This window comes from Theropithecus gelada, chromosome 16 (assembly GCF_003255815.1).
Source record: "Theropithecus gelada isolate Dixy chromosome 16, Tgel_1.0, whole genome shotgun sequence".
Taxonomy (NCBI): Eukaryota; Metazoa; Chordata; class Mammalia; order Primates; family Cercopithecidae; genus Theropithecus; species Theropithecus gelada.
In genome coordinates, this window is record NC_037684.1 from 10,683,347 (window position 1) to 10,709,900 (window position 26,554).

At 43.0% G+C, this 26,554-nt stretch overlaps 1 protein-coding gene across 3 annotated transcripts in view; it reads left to right on the forward strand.

Moving 5' to 3' along the window:
• Positions 1-26,554, forward strand: part of ACACA (acetyl-CoA carboxylase alpha) — a 326,928-nt gene that overhangs the window by 72,004 nt on the left and 228,370 nt on the right. For all 3 annotated transcript variants that reach the window (XM_025361321.1, XM_025361319.1, XM_025361320.1), the window contains 2 exons: positions 3,253-3,299; positions 13,541-13,793. In XM_025361321.1, the coding sequence (XP_025217106.1) occupies positions 13,567-13,793 (227 nt within the window). In that variant the 5' untranslated portion in view covers positions 3,253-3,299; positions 13,541-13,566. The remainder of the gene's footprint in view (positions 1-3,252; positions 3,300-13,540; positions 13,794-26,554) is intronic.

The window sequence follows — 26,554 nt, forward strand, 5'->3', positions numbered from 1 at the left end:
TGTGGTGGTATGCATCTGTAATCCCAGCTACTTGGAAGGCTGAGGCAGGAGAATCGCTTGAACCCGAGAGGCAGAGGTTGCATTGAGCTGAGATTGTACCACTGCACTCCAGCCTGGGTGACAGATTGAGACTCTGACTCAATAAAAAGAAAAAGAAAAAGAAAAAAATCTCTGAATGAAATGCAGGCTGATTTTTTTTTTTTTTTTTTTTTTGAGACAAGGTCTCATTCTGTTGGCCAGGCTGGAGTATAGTGGCACTTCAGCCTCGACCTTCTGGGCTCAAGTGATCCTCCCACTTCAGCCTCCCAAGTAGTTGGGACCATGGTCATGTGCTACCACATCCAGCTAATTTTTTTTTTTTTGGTAGAGATGGGGTTTTGTCATATTGCCCAGGCTGGTCTCTATCTCCTGGGCTCAAGGGATTTTCCCACCTCAGCCTCCCAAATGGCTGAGATTACAGGCATGAGCCACCACTCCTGGCCCAGGCTGACTCTTAAACACATTAGCTGTAGTTAGCTTTACCGCATTTTCAGGAACATAAGGCACAGTTTGGGAGCCTTCTGCAAAAATTTTCAAGAGTCTCCAAATAAAAGCTGAAGAATACATTATATATATAGTGTATATATAGTATATATGTGTTTTAAAAGTACATATATATATAAAAATATATATACATATATATGTATTTTATTTTTTTTGAGAGAGAGTCTTATTTTCTCCGCAGCCTGGAGTGCAGTGGTGCATTCTCAGCTCACTGCAATGTCTGCTTCCTGGGTTCAAGCCATTCTCCTTCCTCAGCCTCCCCAGTGGCTGGGATTACAGGTGCCTGCCACCATCCCTGGCTGATTTTTGTAGTTATGGTAGAGACAGGGTTTCACCATGTTGGCCAGCTGGTCTCGAACTCCTAACCTCAAGTGATCCACCCATCGTTGCCTCCCAAAGTGCTGGAATTACAGATCTGAGCCACTGCACCTGGCCACATGATATATTTTTTAAATAAAAGAGAATTTGGCATTGTCAACAATTTTATATAATGAAGAAAATAATTTTTATTTGAGTAGGCAGACTAGATCTGGAAAAAGGCCTTGTTTTAGAACTAAGACAGCAATTATATGAACCTTCCCCAAAGGTCAGCTTCTTTTTTAGTCCTCTTTCTGGAGAAAGAGGTCTTAACCTAATTCAGGGCAGGAGTTTAGGAATCCCAAACCTGTATGCAAGGAACATTTTGTATGAAGGTACATTTTTGTCAAGAAAAGGTCCATAGCTTTTATCAAACAACAGTTGAGACAGTTTTAAGAATCGTTGGTTTATGTACTTAACTGACTGTCTTTGCTGTCTAGTGAGGTTATAAACTGGAGGGAGTGAGGGAGTAAGGATTAGTTGTGGCTTTAAGACTTTTTTTTTTTTTTTTTTGAGACAGAGTCTTGCTCTGCTGCCCAGGCTGCAGTGCAGTGGGGTGCTCACTGCAACCTCTGCTTCTCGGTTTCAAGTGATTCTCCTGTCTCAGCCTCCGGAGTAGCTGGGATTACAGGCACACACCACCATGCCTGGCTAATTTTTGTATTTTTAGTAAAGACGAGGTTTCACCATGTTGGCCCAGCTGGTTTTGATTCCTGATCTCAGGTGATCTGCCCATCTTGGCCTCCCAAAGTGCTGGGATTACAGGTGTGAGCCACCACATCTGGCTGCTTTAAGGCGTTTTTGACACAACTCGTAATGTCATTTACATCATGACCTATATATAACTGAAACAAAAATTAATAAAACTATAGATGCTCTCATAAACTATGGTATATCTTAACATTTCTATCTTACTTCATTTTCCAAATATTGGTTATAACTTGCTAAATTGATTTCTTAATGTTTTGCTGGGTGGTAACCCATAATTTGAAAAACACTGGCCTATTGCATTATAGTTTACAAAATCCTTTCATATATTCTTAGTTTTCACAGCAGTCCTATGAGGTACAAATGACCTTCTTTAAACTTAATTAAATTCATTAATTTATTTATTTTTAAAATGGGGTGTTGCTGTGTTGCCCAGGCTAGAGTGCATTGGCTTTTCACAGGTGTGATCATGGCACACTGCAGCCTCCAACTCCTGTATTCTAGCACACCTCCGCCTCAGCCTCCCAAGTAGCTGGGACTATAGGTGCACACCACTGCCCAGAAGACTTTTTTATTTTTACAGATGAGGAGGCTTGTCTGTAAAATATACAGAGACGTTAAGTGACCCGTTCAAGTCTGCAGTCACTTGCAATACGTGACAGAGTCGGAGTTTGAGCTTGGTTGGTCCTAGGTTTTAACTCCAGCTTCACTGCATCTTTGGTTACATGATCCAAACTTTTTCCTTCCTCTTCTCAATTGTAGGGAATAATACTAGCTCAGATTCCATAACTGGATAAGTCCTAATATCCTAAATCTTGTCCCTTGTCATTTAGGGGTCCTCTCTTGGAAGTTTTAGATTTCCCTATCAGTGTGATAGGTTCTTTCCTTTTGTTTCTTCTCTGTCCTGAACCAGTGGTTCTCAACCCTGTATTTGCATCAATGTCAATTAACTGTGGAACTTAAAGTTGATATCCCTGGGCCTCTAGCTGCAATTCTGATTCAGCAGATCTAGGGTGGAGTTTAGACTTTGTACAAGTTTTAAAAGCTCCACAGGTGATTCTTAAACATAATCAGAGTTGAGAATTTCTACCCTAGATACATTTAAATTGTCAGGCTTAAGAAGGAAACCCAGGATTTGGGGAGATGCTAGAGACTCTTTGATCTCTTACAGTTTAGGGACTTAGTATAATGGGTGCTCTGTCTTCCCCCTGGCTCCCAACCTTTGTGGGTAGGTGTAACCGCTTGGAAACATAATCAGAGCTTAAGTGAATTGTAGAGAATCTAGTGGTTCTCTTCTCCCCACTGCCTCTTTTTTGATGAAATATTAGAAATGAAAATGTTGAAATGTATTCGTCGAGTATACAATAGGAAAAGCCACCTTATGAAATGGTAAGCTTGTTCTATTATTTAATATTTTCATAAACAATAAAGTATGTAATGTGTTTGATTTACAGAATTGAACAAATAATAGTTAAACTGCTAAACTTTGTGCTTTAAGTTAAATAATAGATTTGACCAGAAAAATAGATACTTTGCATATTATTACCTTTGTATTATGCTGAGCAAAACAGGAATTGACAAAAGTTTGTTTCTTAAAAAAAAAAAAAAAAACCTTAAAATCTTTCTCTCTTTTTCTCTCTTTAGTTCTTTTTGGAGGTGGATATCTACTCAGACAATAAGAATTATAAGAGGTCAGTTACAAATAATACTCCTTCTTGTTTACAATGTGATAAAAATTTTGTTCATGTTGTAAAATATCAAACTGTAGGCTTTTGTGTTGAAAGTTGACTCCCCCAAAATAATATAGGCAGATTTAGGGTGGATAACCTGAAGTGAACAAAGAGTCTAACAATGGTACTCAACTGTGTTCTCTCTTTAATTCAGGATTAGAATCAGTGGAAATGAGACAGGCTGTGGAGTAGCTTCTAGAGTGTCTGGACAGCTACTCAGTGATTTTCCATACATGACCTCTCTTTTCTGTTGGTCTGTAGGCTCGTGCCTGGGAAATACTATTCAGTACGGTTGCTGGACAGGCTTTTTAGCTGTTCACACTGAGTTGCCTCCAATCTACGTAACCGTTTAGAAAAGGCTGCCTTCATGGTCTTCTTAGCTAGGAACTTGAAGTTGGCCTTATTGAGACTCTCACTTATTAGCCCAGAAACCATGTTTTATTAACTCTTTCTTTTTCTTCTACCATGGAATCAAAGAATTCTGCCTTTTTTTGTGGATTTTCTCTTTTGTGTGGTCACCTAACTTCAGTCAGACTGCAAGCTGGAATCTGCACCTGAGTGCCTTGTTTACTTACCTTGTGAAGAAGGCACTCATTATGTTCTGTTAGTTGGGATGGGATTTTATTTTTTGGATCTACTGTTATTTTTAAACTTAACTATTTACTGCTGAAAATGTGAAATAGGCTTTTTGCTGTTGTAAACTTTTGGTGTTCTTCAGTGTAGTCAGTCTGTTGGAACGTTCCCCTCCCTCCCCCTTTCTTCCCTTTTCCCTCCCTTTTCCCCTTTTCTCTCCCTCTCTGCCTTTTTTTCTTCCTTTCTTTCTTTCTTTTTTTTTTTCCTTTTGAGACGGAGGGAGTCTCTGTCACCCAGGCTAGAGTGTAGTGGCACAATCTCAGCACACTGCAACCTCTCCCTCCTGTGTTCAAGCGATTCTCATGCCTCAGCCTCCCAAGTAGCTGGGATTACAGGTGCCCACTGCCACGCCTGGCTAATTTTTTGTATTTTTAGTAAAGATGGGGTTTCACCATGTTGACCAGGCTGGTCTTGAACTCCTGATCTCAGGTGATCCACCTGCCTTGGCCTCCCAAAGTGCTGGGATTACAGACAGCGACTGTGCCTGGCCAAAAATAATAGGAGCCCTTTAAAGGTTTTTTTTTTTTTTTTTTTTTAAGAGTCTCGCTCTATCACCTCCCAGATTTAAGCGGTTCTCCTTACCTCAGCCTCCTGAGTAGCTGGGATTACAGGCACGCGCCACCACGCCCAGCTAATTTTTGTATTTTTAGTAGAGACGGGGTTTTGCCATGTTGGCCAGACTGGTCTCAAACTCCTGACCTCAGGTTATCTACCCGCCTCGGCCTCCCAAAGTGCTGGGATTACAGGCATGAGCCACTGCGTCTGGCCTGTATTTTTAGTAGAGATGAGGTTTCCCCATGTTGGGCAGGCTGGTCTTGAACTTTTTTTAAGACCTAATATTTCAAGGGAGAAATGTATAGTAAATTTAGACAGCAAATTTTTTCCGTTGCATGATACTTTTTTTTTTTTGAGACGGAGTCTCGCTCTGTCACCAGGCTGGAGTGTAGTGGCAACCTTGGCTCACGTTGCATGATACTTTTATATTTGATTCTAGTTTTATTTTATTTTATTTTATTTTTGAGATGGAGTTTCACTCTGTAGCCCAGGCTGGAGTGCAGTGGCGTGATCTCTGCTCACTGCAAGCTCTGCCCCCTGGGTTCACAGCATTCTCCAGCTTCAGCCTCCAGAGTAGCTGGGACTACAGGTGCCCGCCACTACACCCGGCTAATTTTTTATATATTTAGTAGAGATGGGGTTTCACCATGTTAACCAGGATGGTCTCGATCTTCTGACCTCGTGATCCACCTGCCTCGTCCTCCCAAAGTGCTGGGATTACAGGTGTGAGCCACCACGCCCGGCTGATTATAGTTTTAAAGATAACAGTTAGCTAAATTAATCTCCAGTTCACTTTTAGGAAATGTTAGGCTGGGCTCAGTGGCTCACACCTATAATCCCAACCCTTTGGGAGGCCAAGGTGGGAGGATCACTTGAGCTCAGGAGTTTGAGACTAGGCTGGGCAACATGTGGAGACTGTCTGTACAAAAAAACAAAAAGTAGCCAGGCATAGTGGTGCATGCCTGTAGTCCCAGCTATTTGGGAGGTTGAGGCAGGAGGATTGCTTGTGCCTAGGAGTTTGAGGCTGCAGTGAACGAGGATCATGCCACTGCAATCTAGCCTGAGTGACAGAGCAAGACCCTGCCTCTAAAAAAAAGGAAATATCTGTAGTTTTCTTTTTTTTTTTTTGAGACAGAGTCCTGCTCTGCACCAAGGCTGGAGTACAGTGGTGCTATCACAGCACACTGCAGTGTTGAGCTCCTGGGCTCAAACAATTCTCCCACCTCAGCCTCCCCAGTAGCTGGGACTACAGGTGTATGCCACCATACCCAGGTAATTCAAAACAATTTTTTTTAGAGATGGGATCTCACTATGGTGCCCAGGCTGGTATAGGTTTTCTTTAGTTTTGTTTTAGCAGTCCTGCCGATTTGTTAATTACTGTTTTATTCTTGTAACACAGTGATTCTCAACCTTTAGGGCTTGTGAAAGCATAGATTGATAGATGCTGACCTGTAGGTTCTGATACGGTTAGTTGGTCTGGGGTAGGGCCCAAGAATTTGCACTTCTAGCAAGTTCCCAGGGGATGCCACTGGTCCAGGGACCACACTTTGAGGATCATACTACTCTAACGTATATAAATGCTGTTTGTCTCTGTAAATGAATAAACTGTGACTCACGAATTACACCAGAACAATCGTGCATATGTAATTTTCACATGTTCAGTGGTGATTTCCAACATTTTAAAGTATTGATGGTTTCTCATCTGATGTCAAGGAGCACTATTGTCCACCTACTTTCATACTTCACAGTGGGTTATAGCATACAGAGTTATTAATAATACATTTATTATCTATTAATGTACCATATCTTAGAGCACCTCAAAATCACAATTGGGTTTTATTTATTTATTTATTTGCAGTTGCAAGATTTAATAGAGTGGGCCGGGCGCGGTGGCTCAAGCTTGTAATCCCAGCACTTTGGGAGGCCGAGACAGGCGGATCACGAGGTCAGGAGATCGAGACTATCCTGGCTAACACGGTGAAACCCCGTCTCTACTAAAATATACAAAAAAACTAGCCGGGCGTGGTGGCGGGCGCCTGTAGTCCCAGCTACGCCGGAGGCTGAGGCAGGAGAATGGCGTAAACCCGGGAGGCGGAGCTTGCAGTGAGCTGAGATCCGGCCACAGCACTCTAGCCTGGGCGACAGAGCCAGACTCCGTCTCAAAAAAAAAAAAAAGATTTAATAGAGTGAAGACACAGCATACAAAGGGAGGGGACCCAAAGAGGGTAGCCGCTGCTGGCTCGAATGCCTGGGTGTATATCCTGATCATTGTCCCTCCCGCTGTGCTCTCAGGCAACAGATGATTGGCTATTTCTTTACCTCCTATTTTTGCCTAATTAGCATTTTAGTGAGCTGTCTTTACTACCTGATTGGTCAGGTGTGAGCTAAGTTGCAAGCTCCGTGTTTAAAGGTGGATGCGGTTACCTTCCCAGCAAGGCTTAGGGATTCTTAGTAGGCCTAGGAAATCCAGCTAGTCCTGTCCCTCAGTCCCCCCTCTCAACAGGAAAACCCAAGTGCTGTTGGGGAGGTTGGCCGACGACCGCTCTAACTGCTTCCTGCTGAATTGGGGCGTAGGAGAGGTTGTGCAGTTGAGATTTCCTTGGGAGGGGTGCCTTCCATGTCATTAACATCGGAGCATGGGCTAGCAGGCTGGTCCAGGGGTCTGTGGTAGATCTTAGTCATGTACTGCGTCTGGAGCTTCATTTGAAGAACCATTTGTAGTTTTACAGCTTCGATTTGGAAGAGACAAACTTAACAAGGAGGTTAAAGATACAGGGTCCAAAGAGGAGTAGCAATATTATAGCTGCTAGAGGTCCTAAGAAGGGGAGAATCCAGGGCATCCATTGGCTGAGGAGGCCCCAGGGTCTAGTGTTTTGAAGCTCCTCTGCTCTACCTTGTATTCGATCTCGAATGTCTTTTTTTTTTTTTTTTTTTTCAGACGGAGTCTCGCTCTGTCGCCCAGGCTGGAGTGCAGTGGCCGGATCTCAGCTCACTGCAAGCTCCGCCTCCCGGGTTCACGCCATTCTCCTGCCTCAGCCTCCCGAGTAGCTGGGACTACAGGCGCCCGCCACCTCGCCCGGCTAGTTTTTTGTGTTTTTTTAGTAGAGACGGGGTTTCACCGTGTCAGCCAGGATGGTCTCGATCTCCTGACCTCGTGATCCGCCCGTCTCGGCCTCCCAAAGTGCTGGGATTACAGGCTTGAGCCACCGCCCCCGGCCTCGAATTTCTTTAACTTTCTCGGTGACGATTCCAGATTGATTAACATAATAACAGCATTCTTCCCCTAAAAATAAATAGGTTCCCCCTCTTTCGGCAGTTAACAAGTCTAAAGCTCTTCAATTTTGAAGACTACTGCTGCTAGGGAGTTAAGTTGATCTTGCAAGGTGACTAGGGAGTCGGCGACCTATTCCATGTCACCATTTAGTTCTTGAGACAGTTTGTAGTAGAACTGAGTAGAGGCTGTGATACCACCAATGCCAGTACCTACTCCACCTAGCACTCCTGCTTCGATAACGAAAGGAAGAATGGGTACTTGTTGCAGGGCTTAGGTACGACATGATTGTATAAATCTTGTTCAGTGTAGATGGTCATAAGGGCCACTAAGAATGACAGAAAGCACATAGATTCTGAAGAGCCATTCAAACATCGATAGGCTGAGGTACCACAGACAAAAAATATTCCTGAGGATAGGCAGACTGTTCGTGTGGGAGGAGTTACCCACCTGATGCATTGGGAGTTGGTTGTGTCTATAGTATTGCTACATTTTACACAGGTGAGGTTTGAGGTGTGGGTTATTTCCAGATTGGAGACAAGAGGTCCTACTAAAACGGAAGTGGTGTTTATTTCTGTGCTGAAGTTGTTCCATTGTACAACTTGTACAGGGTTTGAAATGTATGGCCTGAAGTGCAGGGTGAGGTACATCCAACAGTTAGTAGGGTTTTGAGCCGAGACCTCCTGGAGCCCAGTGAGGGTGGTATTAGATAGGCTTACCAGGGGAGTATGGGTACGGAGAGTTTCATGTAGTTTTGAGAGATCCAGTCCTTTGTAGGGGCTAGGGGTGCTATGCACTCGGGTCAGTTGGGAGATTACTTCCTTTACATGTTTTTCTCTTGCCTGATCTTGAACTCCACTCCCATCAGACATACCGGTATGGGTGAAGTAAGTCCAACAGACAGTGGCTCCAAGTCCTCCAGGACAACTAGGATTAATCATTTTCCCTGTCCAATAATGAGTATTTGCATGCATGCAAAGGCTGGCAGAGTTATAGCAGTTGTGGGGCATATGGGTGTGGGCAGTGAAGGTGGGGTTTCCCTTAGATAAACTCCTATACAATGAAGCATCAATATTTCCGGGACGCCGCATTCTCCATAGAAACTCTTGGTAAGGGGAGCTACTGGTCATACAGCGGCATGGAGGGGTTACAGTGAGAGTGAAAGGGGTAAGAGAACAGTAAAGAGAAAAATATGATAAGGGAGGGCCATGGGGATTTACGATATTAGTTACTTTCCTCCCAGTTGTCGTTTGAAGAGCAGGCACAGATCCTCTAGAGGTTCACAGGAATAGCTAGTGTTGTCTCCTGGATTTTCGGGTTCCTTTGGTAGTATCCAGGGTTTGACTCGAGTCTGATGTATCCAAGACTCCACTCCAGCCACTTTAACCGCAGTTGGGGTAGATAAAATGATTGGGTAGGGTCCTTCCCAGGATGTATCTAGGGATGGAGAATTAGAGGGAAGGGATTTGACTAATACCATGTCACCAGGGTGGAATAGTTCCTTTCCCTCTTCTTGGGCACAGGCTCCTTGTAATGTTTTGAGAACCTGTTGATATTTGGCTAAGGGGGTGATGTCTGCAACTAAGTTGGCCGTCTCTTGGTCAAGCACAAGGTCATTGGTTAGGAAGGGCCGTCCATACAGCATTTCGTATGGGCTAAGTCCTGCTTTTTGGGGAGAGTTTCGGATTCTTAGTGAGGCTATAGGCAACAGAGCAGGCCATGTGAGGTGGGTTTCCTGGGTTAGCCTTTTTAGATGTCATTTGAGTGTTTCATTCATTTTCTCGACCTTCCCTGAGGATTGTGGCCTCCAGGCGCAGTGTAAGTGATATTGTATACCTAATGCCTGGGATACTCCCTGGGTTATTGTAGCCTTGAAAGCAGGGCCATTGTCATTCTGTAAGCCTCAGGGAAGTCCAAATCTGGGAATTATTTCATGAACTAGTACCTTTATTACCTTTTGAGCCTTTTCTGTCCTACAGGGGAAGGCCTCTGCCCAACCAGTGAAAGTATCTACCCAGACTAGTAGATACTAAAATCCCTGAGATTTGGGCATGTGGGTAAAATCTAGTTGCCAGTCTTCTCCTGGATAATGGCCTGTTCTTTGTTCTCCTGAAGGAGCTTGGCGATAAGGCAGGGGATTATTTCTTTGGCACACATCACAGGCCCTGATTATCCGCTTGATAGTTTTGAAAAGGCCTGGTCCAGTAAATAATGATTTGGCCATCTGATGGGTGCTATCAATGCCTAAGTGAAAGGTTTGGTGAAGGGTTTTAAGTAATTTCCATTGGTTAGCTGCAGGCAAAAGTATTTTTCCTTCTTCAGTGGCTAGCCATCCTGAGGGGAGGAAACTCTGTCCTCATGAGGGTCCCCATTCTATTTCTTCTTCTGAGTACTGGGGCTTGGTTTCTCAGAGGGGATTACCCAATACTAGGGGTCCTTCTATAAGCATTTCTAATGGAGGGTCCTGCCTTGCAGCTCTTTTGGCTTCAATATCCGCTTGGCGGTTCCCTTCTATTTCCCTTTCCTTTCTGATGACCCCGGCAGTGTAAGACTGCCACCTCTTTAGGTTTCTGTACAGCCAGTAATAATTGCCTAATGGCTTCCTGATGTTTGATAGGTGTTCCCTCAGAAGTTAGGAATTCCTTTCTCTCCATATTGCTGCATGGGCATGGAGGAGTAGGTAAGCATACTTAGAGTCTATATATATATTTACCCTTTTTCCTTCTCCTGATTCTAGTGCCCGAGTGAGGGCTATTAGTTCTGCCAGCTGAGCGCTAGTTTCTGGAGTGAGGGGTTTACTTTCAAGTATTCCATTATCACTGACCACTGCATAACCCACTTTTTGAAGTCCTTTCTCTGCAAAGGAACTTCCATCAGTATACAAGTTGAGGTCGGGATTGGTCAAGAGAATCTCTAAAAGGTCCACAAATGGGAATTATTATTTCCTGAATTAATCTTTTTCCTTTGTCTTTTTTTTTTTTTTTTTTTTTTTTTTGTGACACAGTCTCGCTCTGTTGCCCAGGCTGGAGTGCAGTGGCATGATCTCGGCTTACTGCAACTTCTGCCTCCCGGATTCAAGCGATTCTCCTGCCTCAGCCTCCCGAGTAGCTGGGATTATAGACGTGTGTCACCACACCCAGCTGATTTTTGTATTTTTAGTAGAGACGGGGTTTCACTATGTTGGCCAGGCTGGTCTCGAACTCCCGACCTCAGATGATCCACCTGCCTCGACCTACCAAAGTGCTGGGATTACAGGTGTGAGCCACCGCGTCCAGCCAATCTTTTTTTTTTTTTTTTTTGTAGAGATGGGATCTCATTTTGATGCTTATGCTAGTCTTGAACTCCTGGACTCAAGCAATCCTCCTGCCTCTGCCTCCCAAAGTGTTGGGATTATAGGCGTGAGCCACTGTGCCCAGGCTTATTTCCTGAATTAAAATAATTGATCTGGGTACAAGCTATTTAATACTGAGTTGATCTGTAGTTTTGAAATTTTAAAATGGGCCGGGCGCGGTGGCTCAAGCCTGTAATCCCAGCACTTTGGGAGGCCGAGACGGGCGGATCACGAGGTCAGGAGATCGAGACCATCCTGGCTAACACGGTGAAACCCCGTGTCTACTAAAAAATACAAAAAACTAGCCGGGTGAAGTGGCGGGCGCCTGTGGTCCCAGCTACTCGGGAGGCTGAGGCAGGAGAATGGCGTGAACCCGGGAGGCGGGGCTTGCAGTGAGCTGAGATCCGGCCACTGCACTCCAGCCTGGGCGACAGAGCCAGACTCAGTCTCAAAAAAAAAAAAAAAAAAAATTTTAAAATGTGATTTTTGAGATGACAGAATAAATATTGTTTCATTTAGTTTGGGTTTTTATTGTTGTGAGCTCTTATTTTGGTTTTTAAAAAGTATTTTTAAATTTTTATGGGCAGCACTTCATTCCATAAAAGAGAATGAATGTTGCTGTTTTGGTCTTTATTAATTAGTTTCTTTTTCTTTTTTTTTTTAATACTTTAAGTTCTGGGATACATGTGCAGAACATGCAGGTTTGTTACATAGGTAAACACGTGCCATGATGGTTTGCTGTTAATTAGTTTCTTAGTTAGCTATTGGCAGTATCTAATCCTAACTAATAAGGCCCTACCTTTAGAAAAATTATGCTTACTTGAGATGATTATAGATTTTAAATTTGGTGATAGATTCACTTTCTCATTATATCAATGTCAGCACATTAGAGCCAAAAGTAGTCATTTTGGGGTGAAATTTTAAAATGCATAATTTAAGAAAAAACTCACGAGGACAAGCAAAGTTTTTGTTTTTAATTAAAAATCACCTATCTGGAGTTTGTTTTAAAAGTATACACATATGTAAAATTCATAGGCCAGGCACAGTGGCTCACGCCTGTAATCCCAGCAGTTTGGGAGCCTAAGGTGAGAAGATTGCTTGAGCCCAGGAGTTCAAGACCAGCCTAGGCAACATAGGGAGTCCCCATTTCTATAAAATATTTAAAAATTAGGCTGGGCACAGTGGCTCACGCCCGTAATCCCAGCACTCTGGGAGGCTGAGGTGGGTGGATCACGAGATCAGGAGTTTAAGACCAGCCTAGCCAAGATAGTGAAACCCCATCTCTACTAAAAATACAAAAATCAGCCAGGCATGGTGGTGGGTACCTGTAATCCCAGCTACTTGGGAGGCTGAGGCAGAGAATTGCTTGAACCCAGGAGGCGGAGGTTGCAGTCTGAGATTGCGCCATTGCATTCCAGTCTGGGAGACAGAGTGAAACTCCATCTCAAAAAAGAAAAAAAAAAAAATGGGCCAGGCACTGTGGCTCACGGCTGTAATCCCAGCACTTTCGGAGGCCAAGGCGAAAGGTCAGGAGATCAAGACCATCCTGGCTAACACGGTGAAACCCCATCTCTACTAAAAATACAAAAAATTAGCCAGGCGTGGTGGCGGGCACCTGTAGTCCCAGCTACTTGGGAGGCTGAGGCAGGAGAATGGCATGAACCCAGGAGGCGGAGCTTGCAGTGAGTGGAGATCGCACCACTGCACTCCAGCCTGGGTGACAGAGCAAGACTCTGTCACACACACACACACAAAAATTAGTTGGCCATGGTGGCACGTGCCTGTAGTTCCAGCTACTGGGGAGGCTGAGATAGGAGGATCACTTGAGCCCAAAGAGTTTGAGGCTGCAATGAACCGTGATTGTAGTACTGCATGCTATGTGGGTGACAGAGTGAGACCCTGTCTCAAATAAATAAATAAATAATAAAATAAAAGTTATAGCCTCTCAGTATATAGTGTTTGAAGCCAGATGAGCATTATGTAGTTTAAATATCATTTCAAACAACCATCACTCTATCCAAACCCTTACCATTTGTTCCCCCTATTACTAACAACCAAAATAGCAATATCACAACAAGCAGCTTTTGCCTACTGCAAAGGTTTCCCCATTGATCATAATTATTTCTTGGATACCACCAAATGATAATGAGATTAGGAATGGCTTATAGGTTTTTGAGAAAAATTTCTTTGAGGAAAAGGGAACTGGTTTTAATTTATGGGCATAGTTATCATGATCTCAATTTTCCTCCCTTATAGAAATTAAAGGCCCTGAAATCAAATAGCCAAGGAATTTAGTTCTCAAACTGCCTTGCTTCCAAGTCTCAGCTGTGGTCTATTAGATATAACCTCTGGCTGACCTCAGATATAGATGATTATTCATAACCTGCCTTTCTCACTTCATTTTCTCCATAGCTCTAAGAGCTCATTTTGGAGGAATAATGGATGAACCATCTCCCTTGGCCAAACCTCTGGAGCTGAACCAGCACTCTCGATTCATAATTGGTTCTGTGTCTGAAGATAACTCAGAGGATGAGATCAGCAACCTGGTGAAGCTGGACCTACTGGAGGAGAAGGAGGGTTCTTTGTCACCTGCTTCTGTTGGCTCAGATACACTCTCTGATTTGGGGATCTCTAGCCTACAGGATGGCCTGGCCTTGCACATAAGGTAAGAGAGAGTTTAATGGTCTACTTATTATTTATTGGTCTGTCTTGTTAGTTTTGCTGATTATGTTCTGAAAAGAGCAAGAATGATTTTAGCAAAGACTGCTTTGACTTTTCCTATGTCACTGGACTCAAAGCTTTGTTGAGGAAGTCATAAATGATGTATTTTTCAGAAATCATGTATGTTTCCATCAAATTTTTCATGTTCTACTAGGTCTTTCTTTTTTATTTTTTTGAGACGGAGTCTTGCTCTGTTGCCCAAACTGGAGTGCAGCGGTGCGGTCTCAGCTCACTGCAACCTCCGCCTCCTGAGTTCAAGCAATTCTTCTGCCTCAGCCTCCCAAGTAGCTGGGATTATAGGCACCTGCCACCAAGCTGGCTAATTTTTTGTATTTTTAGTAGAGATGGAGTTTCACCATGTTGGCCAGGCTGGTCTTGAACTTCTGACCTCATGATCCACCCGCCTCAGCTTCCCAAAGCACTGGGATTGGAGGTGTGAGCCACCGCGCCCAGCCTATTTTTATTTTTATTTTTATTTTTTTGCTCTGTCACCAAATGGGAGTGCAGTGGTACAATCTCAGCTCACTACAACCTCCGCCTCCCAGGTTCAAGAGATTCTCCTGCCTCAGCCTCCTGAATAGGTTGGACTACAAGTGCGTGCCCTCATGCCTAGCTAATTTTTGTTGTTTTTGGTAGACACCGGGTTTCGCCATGTTGGCCAGGCTGGTCTTGAATTCCTGGCCTGAAGTGATCCGCCTGCCTCAGCCTCCCAAAGTGCTGGGGTTAAAGACATGAACCACTACACCCGGCCACTTCTACCTGCTAGGTCTTTTAGTGAGAGCTAGTGAGTAAGAATTAGGTTGAGGAATTTCAGTCTTTGCACTACTTTGACTAACATGGTTTTAACTATCTTGATGATTGATAGGAATTTTCCAGGGGTTGTCAACTTCGTAGTAAGTTTTTTGAACTGATTCGTCAGATTGTCAGAAAGTTATATTCTGTTTCTAGCAGGGCCAGTCCCCAATAAAGGGCTGTTAATAGAGCTCTCCTTTTTCTCTAGAAACACAATTCTCTGTAACTGAGAATGTCAGTACATAGTAACACTAGATTGTTTTTATTTATCAATGTTTGATTATATAACTAGCGTGTGAGATACTAACTTTTGGTCATTTGCTTTTCAGTTCTTGGATTAAAAGGTCTGAATCAGTGGTTCTTGGTTCTCACTGTTCATCAGAATCACCTCAGGGAGCCTTGGGAGATAAGCCCCATCCCTAGAGATTTTGATTCATTTGATACTGGCTTGGTGTGGAACTGGGGCTTTTTTTTTTTAAGGTATCCAGGTGATTGTTGTGTACAGCCAGCATTCAGATTATAGGTGTATCCTAGATAAACATAAGTTAGGGTGGCTGTTGCTGCTGTTATTATCTTGGTACCTCTATTATTACTGGGTCATAAAATAATTCAGCTCTGTTTTATACATTAAATATGCTGACTCCATAATAAAATCCTGTATGAGATCTGGCTGGATGTGATTGTTCTGTCTTACTGTTATCCCTAGGGCTTGGAATCAGGGCTTCTGGGAGACTAGGCAGTATTTGTTAGTGATCACCCTCATTTAGCTATGTAGAGGTCAAAAGAAAAGTGTAAAGCAAGTTAATTATGTTTTACTTCACAGATTCCTAGAATTGTAATAAACCAGAGAGATAATTTAACCTGACACTTTTTATTTTATTTTATTTAAAAAAATTAATTTAAAAAATTTAAATAGAGACAGAGGTCTTGCTATGTTGCCCAGGCTGGTCTTGAACTCCTGGCCTCAAGCGATCCTCCTATCATGGCATGCCAAAGTGCTGGGATTACAGACATGAGCCGCCACATTTGGCCATAAAATACTTTTTAATAGTTGGGAAAACTAAGGCCCAGTGAGGAGAAATAACTTGCCTAAGTTTGAATAGCCGGAGAACTTGGAATCAAACTCATATCCTGATTTTATTTCAGTAACTTTTCTACTCTACTTCCCCATCCATACAGGTGTCTTAATTATATAACTAGTTCAGACAAAGTTGGTCTGATGGAGTTAGTGAACAAAGCATTATCTCTGGGTTAAAAAGAGGAATAGAGAGCAGTATTTTAGTGGCAGGTAAAAGGGATTAAGTCTTTATCTTTATGTAAACATTTTTTATTTTATAGTTCACTTAATGGTTGGCTTTAAGGTTAATACTGGTGGTGGCATTCTTCTCTCTTGAGGTCATTTGGAAGTGTTTGTAGGGGGATTGTGACTGGTGGGACTACTTGCATTTAGAGGACAAAGGACAAAGGACCAATGATACTAAACCTTCTGTGGTATAGTAGATAATCCTACACAACCAAGAAATCTCCTACTCAAAATGTCATAGTGCCCCTCGTGAGAAAGACTGGTTTAACTCCAAATCCATAAAACCACACAGCATCTTGAGAAATCTGTCCAGTTGGAGTTTATGTGAAACATAATATCCATTTGCTGGATTAGGAAACTGAGTTTGGCAATGGTGATATAAACGCATTATAAGAAACTCAGCTAGTGATATCCCAAGGCAGTCTGTAGTTGCCAAGTCATTCCCAAAGTTGATGGCTCTTATGCAAAGTCTATGTGGTCAGTGGCATGAGTGTCTGGAATTTTTTTGCATGCCTTACTGTTGCAAAAATCATGTCCGTAGCTCGTGGAGGGGCCGTGGATTGAAGTGTGATCAGCAGCATGGAGAGGAGACAATGCCAGTTCCAACTCACTCCTCAGAGAGCTAACATTCCAAAATAGAAAAAACGTTTTCTGTTTATCCATTCCTTAAGTCACTTCTGGATATGATGACCTTTGGGGTAATTTTAATTGAGTCAAATTAATTTGATAGGTGAAAGACCTCTGTCATGACATCTGCCACTAATTAGGTGTGTGACCATGGACACTACATATTATCTCCTTGGAGTCATCTATAAATTTGAAGATAATGATTCAGATACTCCTTTTCACTCCGGGAACTCAAAGTTAAATAGAGACTAAGTTGAGTTTAAGATTAGTTCTTAGAACCAATAGCCTAATCCTTCACGGGTGACATAGATTAAGGGGGCAGGTACATTCCTAGGAGATGTTAACTGGAGGTCATCTGAAACCAAACGAAGTAACTGCCATAATATAAGATGGGACTGAGTCTCTCTCTCAAGTTTAGGTGCTGAGAAGTCTAGTGGTATGTTGGATGAGCCAAATAGAAAATAGACTTTTCCTGCGATGGAAATTATTTGCTTCATGTACTTCCTAGAGTCCAATGAAAGACTGGGTGAATCACTTTTTTTTCTTTCTTTCTTTTTTTTTTTTTTTTTAGAAGGAGTCTTGCTCTGTCGCCCAGGCTGGAGTGCAGTGGCACCATCTCGGCTTACTGCAACCTTCATCTCTCAGGTTCAAGCGATTCTCCTGCCTCAGCCTCCCAAGTAGCTGAGATTACAGACACCCACTACCATGCCCAGCTAAGCTTTGTATTTTTGGTAGAGACGGGGTTTCACCATGTTGGCCAGACTGGTCTCGAACTCCTGACCTCAGGTGATCTGCCCGCCTCAGCCTCCCAAAGTGCTAGGATTACAGGCGTGAGCCACCATGCCCAGCCTTTTTTTTTTTTTTTTTCTTTTGAGATGGAGTTTCGCTCTTGTTGACCAGACTGGAGTGCAGTGGCACAATCTCCACTCACCACAACCTCCACCTCCCGGGTTCAAGCGATTTCCTGTCTCAGCCTCCCGAGTAGCTGGGATTACAGGTGCCCGCCACCACGCCAGGCTAATTTTGTGTTTTTAGTAGAGACAGAGTTTCTCCATGTTAGGCTAGACCCGACCTCAGGTGATCCACCTGCCTTGGCCTCCCAAAGTGCTGGGATTACAGGTGTGAGCCAGCGTGCCTGACCTCGGCCTTTTTTTTTTTTTTGAGACAGAGTCTCCACCTCCCAGGTTCAAGATATTCTTGTGCCTCAGCCTCCTGAGTAGCTGGTACTACAGGCATGTGCCACCAGCCCGGCTAATTTTTTGTATTTTAGTAGAGATGGGGTTTCACCATATTGGCCAGGCTGGTCTTGAACTCCTGATCTCAGGCAATCCGCCTGCCTCGGTCTTCCAAAGTGCTAGGATTACAGGTATGAACCACCATGCCCAGCTGGGTGAATCGCTTTCTAAGCTTTATGACCCAAACATTTGAAAATAAGACCCTGGCTGGGCATGGTGGCTCACGCCTGTAATCCCAGCACTTTAGGAAGCTGGGGTGGGCGGATCACCTGAAGTCAGGAGTTCAAGACCAGCCTGACCAACACAGAGAAACCCCATCTCTACTAAAAATACAAAATTAGCTGAGCATGATGGCACATGCCTGTAGTTCCAGCCAGTTGGGAGGCTGAGGCAGGAGAAGCGCTTGAACCTGGGGGTACAGAGGTTAAGGTGAGCCGAGATTCTGCCATTGCACTCCAGCCTGGCCATCACAGCAAAAAAAAAAAAAAAAAGAAAAGAAGACCCTAAGTAAAAAGTAGTTACAGCTTGGTGGAAATATACAGACCTCACTGTAGACAACTGATTTGGCTTTTTATTTTTAGATAAGATCAACTAGAGGTTGATATATCAGCCAGGTTGATGTATTTCTGGAATTCATTAGTATTCAATTGAACATTTGAGAAGAAAGGCTAAATATGGACTTTTTTTTGTTTTGTTTTTTGAGACTGAGTTTCACTCTTGTTGTCCAGGCTGGAGTGCAGTGGTGCGATCTCGGCTTATAGCAACCTCTTCCTCCTGGGTTCAAGCGATTCTCCTGCCTCAGCCTCCTGAGTAGCTGGGATTACAGGCATGCACCACCGTGTCCGGCTAATTTTTGTATTTTTAGTAGAGACACCATGTTGGTCAGGGTGGTCTCAAACTCCTGACCTCGTAATCCGCCTGCCTTGGCCTCCTGGAGTGCTGGGATTACAGGCGTGAGCCACCGCGCCCGGCCACATTTCATTTTCATTCACAATTCATATAAAGCTGTGCAGACCTTTATCCATAGGAAATAATAGTGTCCAGGTCAGATTCTGGGAGGATCTAGGATTGACTTTCAACTTCTTCTATTGGGTCAAAAGAGAAGTTTAGGGGACAATAGTGAGAGAAGGCCTATTGTTCCTACATTCTATTTTTCACATTAACTTTAGGAACTATTAGTCAAGTTTTCTCAGTAGCTAATTGGAAAAATAATAGTTATAACAGGTTACATTTATTAAGTGCTTTACTGTATGCCACATACTCTGCTGTGCTTTATGGAGTACCACACTGAATTGTCACAACAATCCCATGAGGTAGGTATTGTGCTATTATTGCCCACAATTTTTTTTTTTTTTTTTTTTTGAGATGGAGTCTCACTCTGTCGCCTAGGCTGGAGTGCAGTGGCATGAGCTCGGCTCACTGCAACCTCTGCCTCCCGGGTTCAAGCAATCCTCTAGCCTCAGCCTCCCAAGTAGCTGGGATCACAGGTGCCCACCATCATGCCTGGCTAATTTTCATATTTTTAGTAGAGACAGGATTTCACCATATTGGTCAGGCTGGTCTCGAACCCCTGACCTCAGGTGATCCACCTGCCTCAGCCTCCCAAAGTGCTGGGATTACAGGCAGGAATCACTGCACCCGGCCTGTTGCCCACAATTTATGGATGGGGATTGAGACATAAATAACATGCTTAAGGTGGCCAGTTTGGGTATTGATTCTAGTCAGAGCTCGTACTATAAACTACTACACTAAACTAAAACCCTTGGTGTAACAGATATGCTTTCTTTTTTTTTTTGAGATGAAGTCTCGCTCTGTCACCCAGGCTGGAGTGCAGTGGTGTGATCTCGGCTCACTGCAACCTTCGCCTCCCAGGTTCAAGCTATTTTCCTGCCTCAGCCTCCCATGTAGCTGGGACAACAGGTGTGTACCACCATGCCTGGCTAATCTTTGTTTTTTTAGTAGAGACAGGGTTTTGCCATGTTGGCCAGGCTGATCTCAAACTCCTGACCTCAAGTGATCCACCCGCCTTAGCCTCCCAAAGTGCTAGGATTACAGGCGTGAGCCACTGCACCCAGGCCTTATGTTCTGTTGAGCAATTCTTCTCTAATTAAATGTTAGCCTTGTTAGAAAGGGATAGAAGTTAGAAAATATATATTTATATATACTAAAAATTTTTTTTACAGACAGGATTTCTGTCTGTTGTCCAGGCTGGAGTGCAGTGGTGTGATCATGGCTCACTGTACCTTCAGACTCCTGGGCTCAAGCAATCCTCTTGCCTCAGTCCCTGAGTAGCTGGGACAATAGGTATGTGCTACCACTCCCAGCTAACTTTATTTTTATTTATTTATTTATTTTTTTGAGATGGAGTCTCACTCTGTTGCCAAGGCTGGAGTGCAGTGGCACGATCTTGGCTCACTGCAACCTCTGCCTCCCAGGTTCAAGCAATTCTCTGACTGAGCCTCCCGAGTAGCTGGGATTACAGGTGCCCACTACCACGCCCAGGTAATCTTTTGTATTTTTAATAGAGACGGGGTTTCACCATCTTGGCCAGGCTGGTTTTGAACTCCTGACCTCGTGATCCCCCACCTTGACCTCCCAAAGTGCTGGGATTACAGGAGTGAGCCATAGTACCCAGCCTAAAATTTTTTGTAGAGATGGGGTTTCACCATGTTGCCCAGGGTGGTCTTGAACTCCCAGGCTCAAGTGATCCTCCCACTTTGGCCTCTCAAAGTGCTGGGATTACAGGTGTGAGCTACTGTGCCCAGCCTAGAAAAAATATTTTTAAATAATGCTTTATTAAAGAAGCATAATAGAAAATAAAAAACAACACAAGCAAGCAAAAATAAACCCTTGTATATTTGCCACCCAAAGGTTACTCCCTACCATCTGTATCCTTTTCTATGCATATATGTATATATTCATTTTTTTTTTACTAAAATGAGGTCATACTGTACACACAGTTTTATAATCTGCTTTTTTTAGTCAAAAAATTTTCACTTTCTATTTCAATAAATTTTAATCTAATTTAATATACACACTATTTCATTTCTCCAAGGAACCTCAAAATTCTGGTTCCTTCATGCAAGTATCCAATCCACATCTACAAATTGTGTATTATGTTCTTTAAATTTCTTAATCTGTCACATTCTATCACATTACCACCCCCCACCTTTTTTTTATGACATTGACTAGTGACTCGTTTAAGAGGAAGTTAGCAAATCATGAAAGTATATGGTTGCTAGTGAAAATTTGGTAGAAACAGAGAGAAACAGAAAAATAAAGGAAGATTACCATTCTACACTTTTTATACTTACAGAGCAACAATTGGTATTAATTAATTGCATTAACGATGATACTTTAATGAATTTTATAATCATTTTATGTGCCATTTATGACAGAGCTTTTTAGTTTTGGCTATATATGTTTGTGTTTGACTGGGAAAGAAATACAGATTCTCATTTCTTTTTAGTCTCTCACTTTAAACTCCTTGAGTTTGAAATGACTCTTTAAATCTAGTGGTAGAGATAGAGTTAAGTAATAGCTTTAAAAGCTGTTGGAATAGTAAAATGTGCCATACTGGTATAATATATTATTTATTATCAAGGAGTCCTTTTATAAGATAAACATTTTTTACTGGAAAAACCTCTTTAAGTCTTTTGTATGTTAGTGCTTAAAACTTGGAAATTTAGGTCTGAAAGCCTTTTGATGATGGCAAATATATACTATCAATATTATAATTCACATGTTGAGAATAACCACTACTGAAAATGCAGGAGGCCGGGTGCGGTGGCTCACACCTGTAATCCCAGCATTTTGGGAGGCCAAGGCAGACGGATCACCTGAGGTCAGGAGTTCAAAACCAGCCTGACCAACATGGCGAAACCCTGTCTCTACTAAAAATACAAAAATTAGCCAAATGTGGTGGCGAGCACCTGTAATCCCAGCTACTCGGGAGGCTGAAGCATAAGAATTACTTGAACCCGGGAGGCGGAGGTTGCAGTGAGCTGAGAGCACGCCACTGCACTGCACTCCAGCTTGAGCAACAGAGCAAGACTCCATCTCAAAAACAGAAACAAAGAAAAGAAAGTGCAGGAAATTTTATTCCTGCTTCCTATCTATTGGCTCATCACTATCAAGCTTTGACATGGGAAATAGGGAAATTGGCTCTGGTTTTGTTTATATTAAGGCTTTGCTTATGGCTAGTGTGAGAGTGTTCTTATGTATTGACTTTCTTAGCATTTCTCATTTAGCTTTCCTGAGCTTCTTCACTTCCCCTGATAGCTCTCCAAACTCTCTGCTTTCAATGCTCCTTCCTTGATATTCTGAGGTTCCCAGTTGCCATGGTGCCTTTGTAGTGAGTAGACAGAGAAGATCATTATGAGATCTGCAACTTGGTACTCCTTTGCTGAGGGCACTGGTTTCCTCTCTCCATCTCCCACCCACCCCTTCTTTCCATTCAGAAAACAAGAGCTGTCTGTGGCCATGTTTGTATTTTAGTCTCTGGAGTGCATTCTATAAACTTCGCTAATTGTGGAAATCAAATTATGAATGTTGTAAGTAAGGCTTGGTACAGCTGCTTGATAGTGTTTATTACTTTGATTATTTCAAGTGTAATGCATGCATTTCCCCCTCTTTTCTTTCTGTTAGCATAAGTTTACAAGTGAAGTTTGCATTTACTACTTTATATTGTTAAATTATTAGAAGTAATGTAGGTTTATTATTAGAAAAGTTGGAAATCCAAGAAGTTTTTTTTTTTTCCCCCCAGATAGAGTCTTGCTCTGTCACCCAGGATGGATTGCAGTGGCATGATCTTGGCTTATTGCCTCTGCCTCCTGGGTTCAAGTGATTCTCGTGCCTCAGCCTCCTGAGTACCTGAGATTACAGGTGCCCGGCACTATTCCCAGCTAATTTTTGTATTTCTAGTAGAGACGGGGTTTTGCCCTGTTGCCTAGGCAGGGCCGCCCGCCTTGGCCTCCCAAAGTGCTGGGATTACAGGCGTGAGCCACCATGCCCAGCCTCAAAAAGTATTTAAAAAAAGAAAAACACTAAGAAATACAATCATTCCATAATAATCACCATTCATATTTTACATATTTCCTTTCTGTATTTTTTACCACTTACGGATAAATGTCATTAAAATATACATACAGATGATATTATAATGAATATACAGCTCTGTTTTCTGCTTTTTTCCCCCATATAACACTTTCTCATGTCATTACAAATCTTTTTTTTTTTCATTTTTTTCTGTGACAGGGTCTCTGTCACCCAGGCTGGAGTGCAGTGGCATGATCACGGCTCACTGCAGCTTCGACCTCCCTGGGCTCAAGTGATTCTCCTGTGTCAGCCTCCCAAGTAGATGGGACTACAGACGTACACCACCACACCCAGCTACTTTCTGTATTTTTTGTAGAAACAGGGTTTCGCCGTGTTGGCCAGGCTGGTCTCGAACTCCGGACCTTAGGTGATCTACCCTCCTCGGCCTCCCAAATTGCTGGGATTACAGGCATGAGCCACCTCGCCTGGACTGATTCTAAATTTGGCTATTGTGAATAGTGCTGCAGTAAATATGGAGTACAGATATCTCTTTGATATGTTGATTTCCTTTCTTTTGGATATATACCCAGTAGTGGAATTGCTGGGTTATATGGAAGCTCTATTTTTAGTTTTTTGAGGAGCTTTCATACTGCTTTCCATAGTGGCAGTACTAATTTATATTCCTACCAACAATGTATGAGGTTTCCCCTTTCTCCACATCTTCATCTCATGATACTACTTCAGTGGGTTCTTGTTACCCATAGAATATATTAGTGTCTAGCCAAACATTGTGTCACAGGTGCTTAACATTATTTCTAATACTCACAACAGTACTCATCATTATTATGGTGGGCTCAATGAGTTCTGTTAAGGGTCCAATACGGTCTCGGAGATGTTTGAACTAGAATTTGAAGGATTAACAAAAAAAAGGCTAGCAAAGCTAGGGGTGTGTGTGTGTGTGTGTGTGTGTGTGTGTTTGTGTGTGCGTGTGTGGAAGGGTAGAGCTGGTGGGGTAGACAACATGCACAGAAGTACCAGTGAAACATCTAGCATTTTCAGGCAATTACAAGTCATTGACTATTACTGGAATGGAAGGTGGGCAGCATGATCAGTGCCAAAGAAGAGGCAGGTAAGACAGAGATCAGGTCATTAAGGGTCTTTTATGTCGTACTGTGATAATAAATAAGCATTTGGTCTCTATCCTTGGTTCCTGCACACAGTTCCTAAAACCCTTGGAATTTCTTGACTGGTAAGTATCTTTTATGATAATGAGATGACTGGGGTCTGAGGGCCCCTGGATAGCTTCAGGCTGAGGTCTGGTCACCAGAAAGTCCAAGGAATAATTAGAGAGTTGAAACTTTCACCTCTACTCTCTAACCTCCAGGGAGGGGCAAGAGGCTGAAAATTGAGCTAATCACAAGTGGCCAGAGATTTAAACAATCATGCCTACTTAATAAAACCTCCATAAAACCTCCTAAACAACAGAGTTCATAGAGCTTCTGGGATGGTCAACACATGGAGGGGCTGGTAGAGCTGTATACCTGGAGGAAGGTTTGGAAGTTCTGTGCCCCTTCCCCCATACCTTGCCCTATGTGTCTCTTCCTGAGTTCCTGAGTTGTATCCTTTATAAACCAGTAATAGCAAGTCAACTCTTTTCCTATGTTCTGTATGTCATTCTAGCAAATTATCAAACATGAGGAAGGGGTCATGGGAATCTCTGATTTACAGGTGGTTGGTCAGAAGTACAGGCGACTGGGATTTGCAACTGGTATCTGAAGTCGGGGACAGTCTTGTGGGAGGGACTGAGCACTTAACCTGTAGGATCTATGCTAACTCTAGGTAATTAATATAAGAATTCAAATGTGAGACTCCCAGTTGGTGTCTGGACAGAACTGGTTGTTGAGATGGAAAAAACCTGTACATTCGGTGTCAGAAGTGTTGTAAGTAAATACAGCTCAGACATAAAACATCTGTAAAATGGAAAACAATATTTAGGTTCTCCTTACCTGTGCAACCGACTTTATTAAAAATATGGATTCCAGCTGGGTGCGGTGGCTCACGCCTGTAATCCCAACACTTTGGAAGGCAGAGGCGGGTGGATCACCTGAGGTCAGAAGTTCAAGACCAGCCTGACCAACATGGAGAAACCCCATCTCTACTAAAAATACAAAATTAGCTGGGCGTGGTGGCACATTCTTGTAATCCCAGCTACTCGGGAGGCTGAGGCAGGAGAATCGCTTGAACCCAGGAGGTAGAGGTTGTGGTGAGCCGAGATCGCGCCATTGCATTCTAGCCTGGTCAAAAAGAGTGAAACTCTGTCTCAAAAAAAAAAAAAAAGGATTCCTGGCTGGGTGCGGTGGCTCACGCCTGTAAATTCCTAGCACTTTGGGAGGCTGAGGCAGACAAATCACTTGAGGTCAGGAGTTTGAGAACAGCCTGGCCAACATGGTGAAACCACATCTCTACTAAAAATACAAAACTTACCCAGGCATGGGGACATGTGCCTGTAGTCCCAGCTACTTGGGAGGCTGAGGCATGAGAATCACTTGAACCCAGAAGGCGGAGGTTGCAGTGAGCCAAGATCGTGCCACTGTACTTCCAGCCTGGGTGACAGAGTGAGATACCATCTCAAAAAAAGAAAAAAAAAAAATGTGGATTCCTGAGTCCTATCCCAGATTTATTAGATTACAGCCTCTGGTCGTGGAGCCCAGGAATCATTATTCTAATACTTTCCAGGAGAGTCTGGTATGAATCCCGAGCCAAGAAGCACTTTTTCAGAGCTTTGAACAATGCCTGGCACATTTCAGTAGCTTAATCAATGTCTGTTACATTGAAATTAAAGTTGTACAAATGGAAATCTACTTGCACAAGAATATATAGTAGAGTGGCTGGGCATGGTGGCTCACGCCTGTAATCCCAGCACTTTGGGAGGCCGAGGCAGGCGCATCATGAGATCAGGAGATTGAGACCATCCTGGCTAACACGGTGAAACCTCGTCTCTACTAAAAATACAAAAAATTAGCCGGGCGTGGTGGCAGGCGCCTGTAGTCCCAGCTACTTGGGAGGCTGAGGCAGAATAGTGTGAACCCGGGAGGCGGAGCTTGCAGTGAGCCAAGATTTCGACACTGAACCCCAGCCTAGGTAACAGAGTGAGACTCCATCTCAAAAAAAAAAAAAAAGAATATATAATAGAAAGGAAATGTGTCTTAGGGAAATATCTACCTCAATATCTACCTCATTCTTTTTTATGGCTCAATAGTACTCCATTGTGTATTGGGGTAGATATACTCTTTATTTTATTACATATTTCTTTTTATCCATTCATCTGTTGATGGACCCTTAGGTTGATTCCAAATCTTGACTATTGTGAATAGTGCTGTAATAAACATTAGAGTGCAGATATCTCTTCAATATACTGATTTCCTTTCTTTTTTGCATTTACCTAGCAGTGGTATTGCTGGGTTATATGGCAGTTCCATTTTTAGTTTTTTGGGGAATCTCCATGCTGTTCTCCATAATGGCTGTACTAATTTACATTCCCATTGTGTTTTAATTTACACAACCATCAAGGGAACCACCAATACAAGGATTCCCTTTTCTCCACATCCTCCCAGCATTTGTTACTGCCTCTTTTGGGTAAAAGCGATTTTAACTGGAGTGAGATGATATCTCATTGTAGTTTTGATTTGCTTTTCTCTGATGATCCATGAT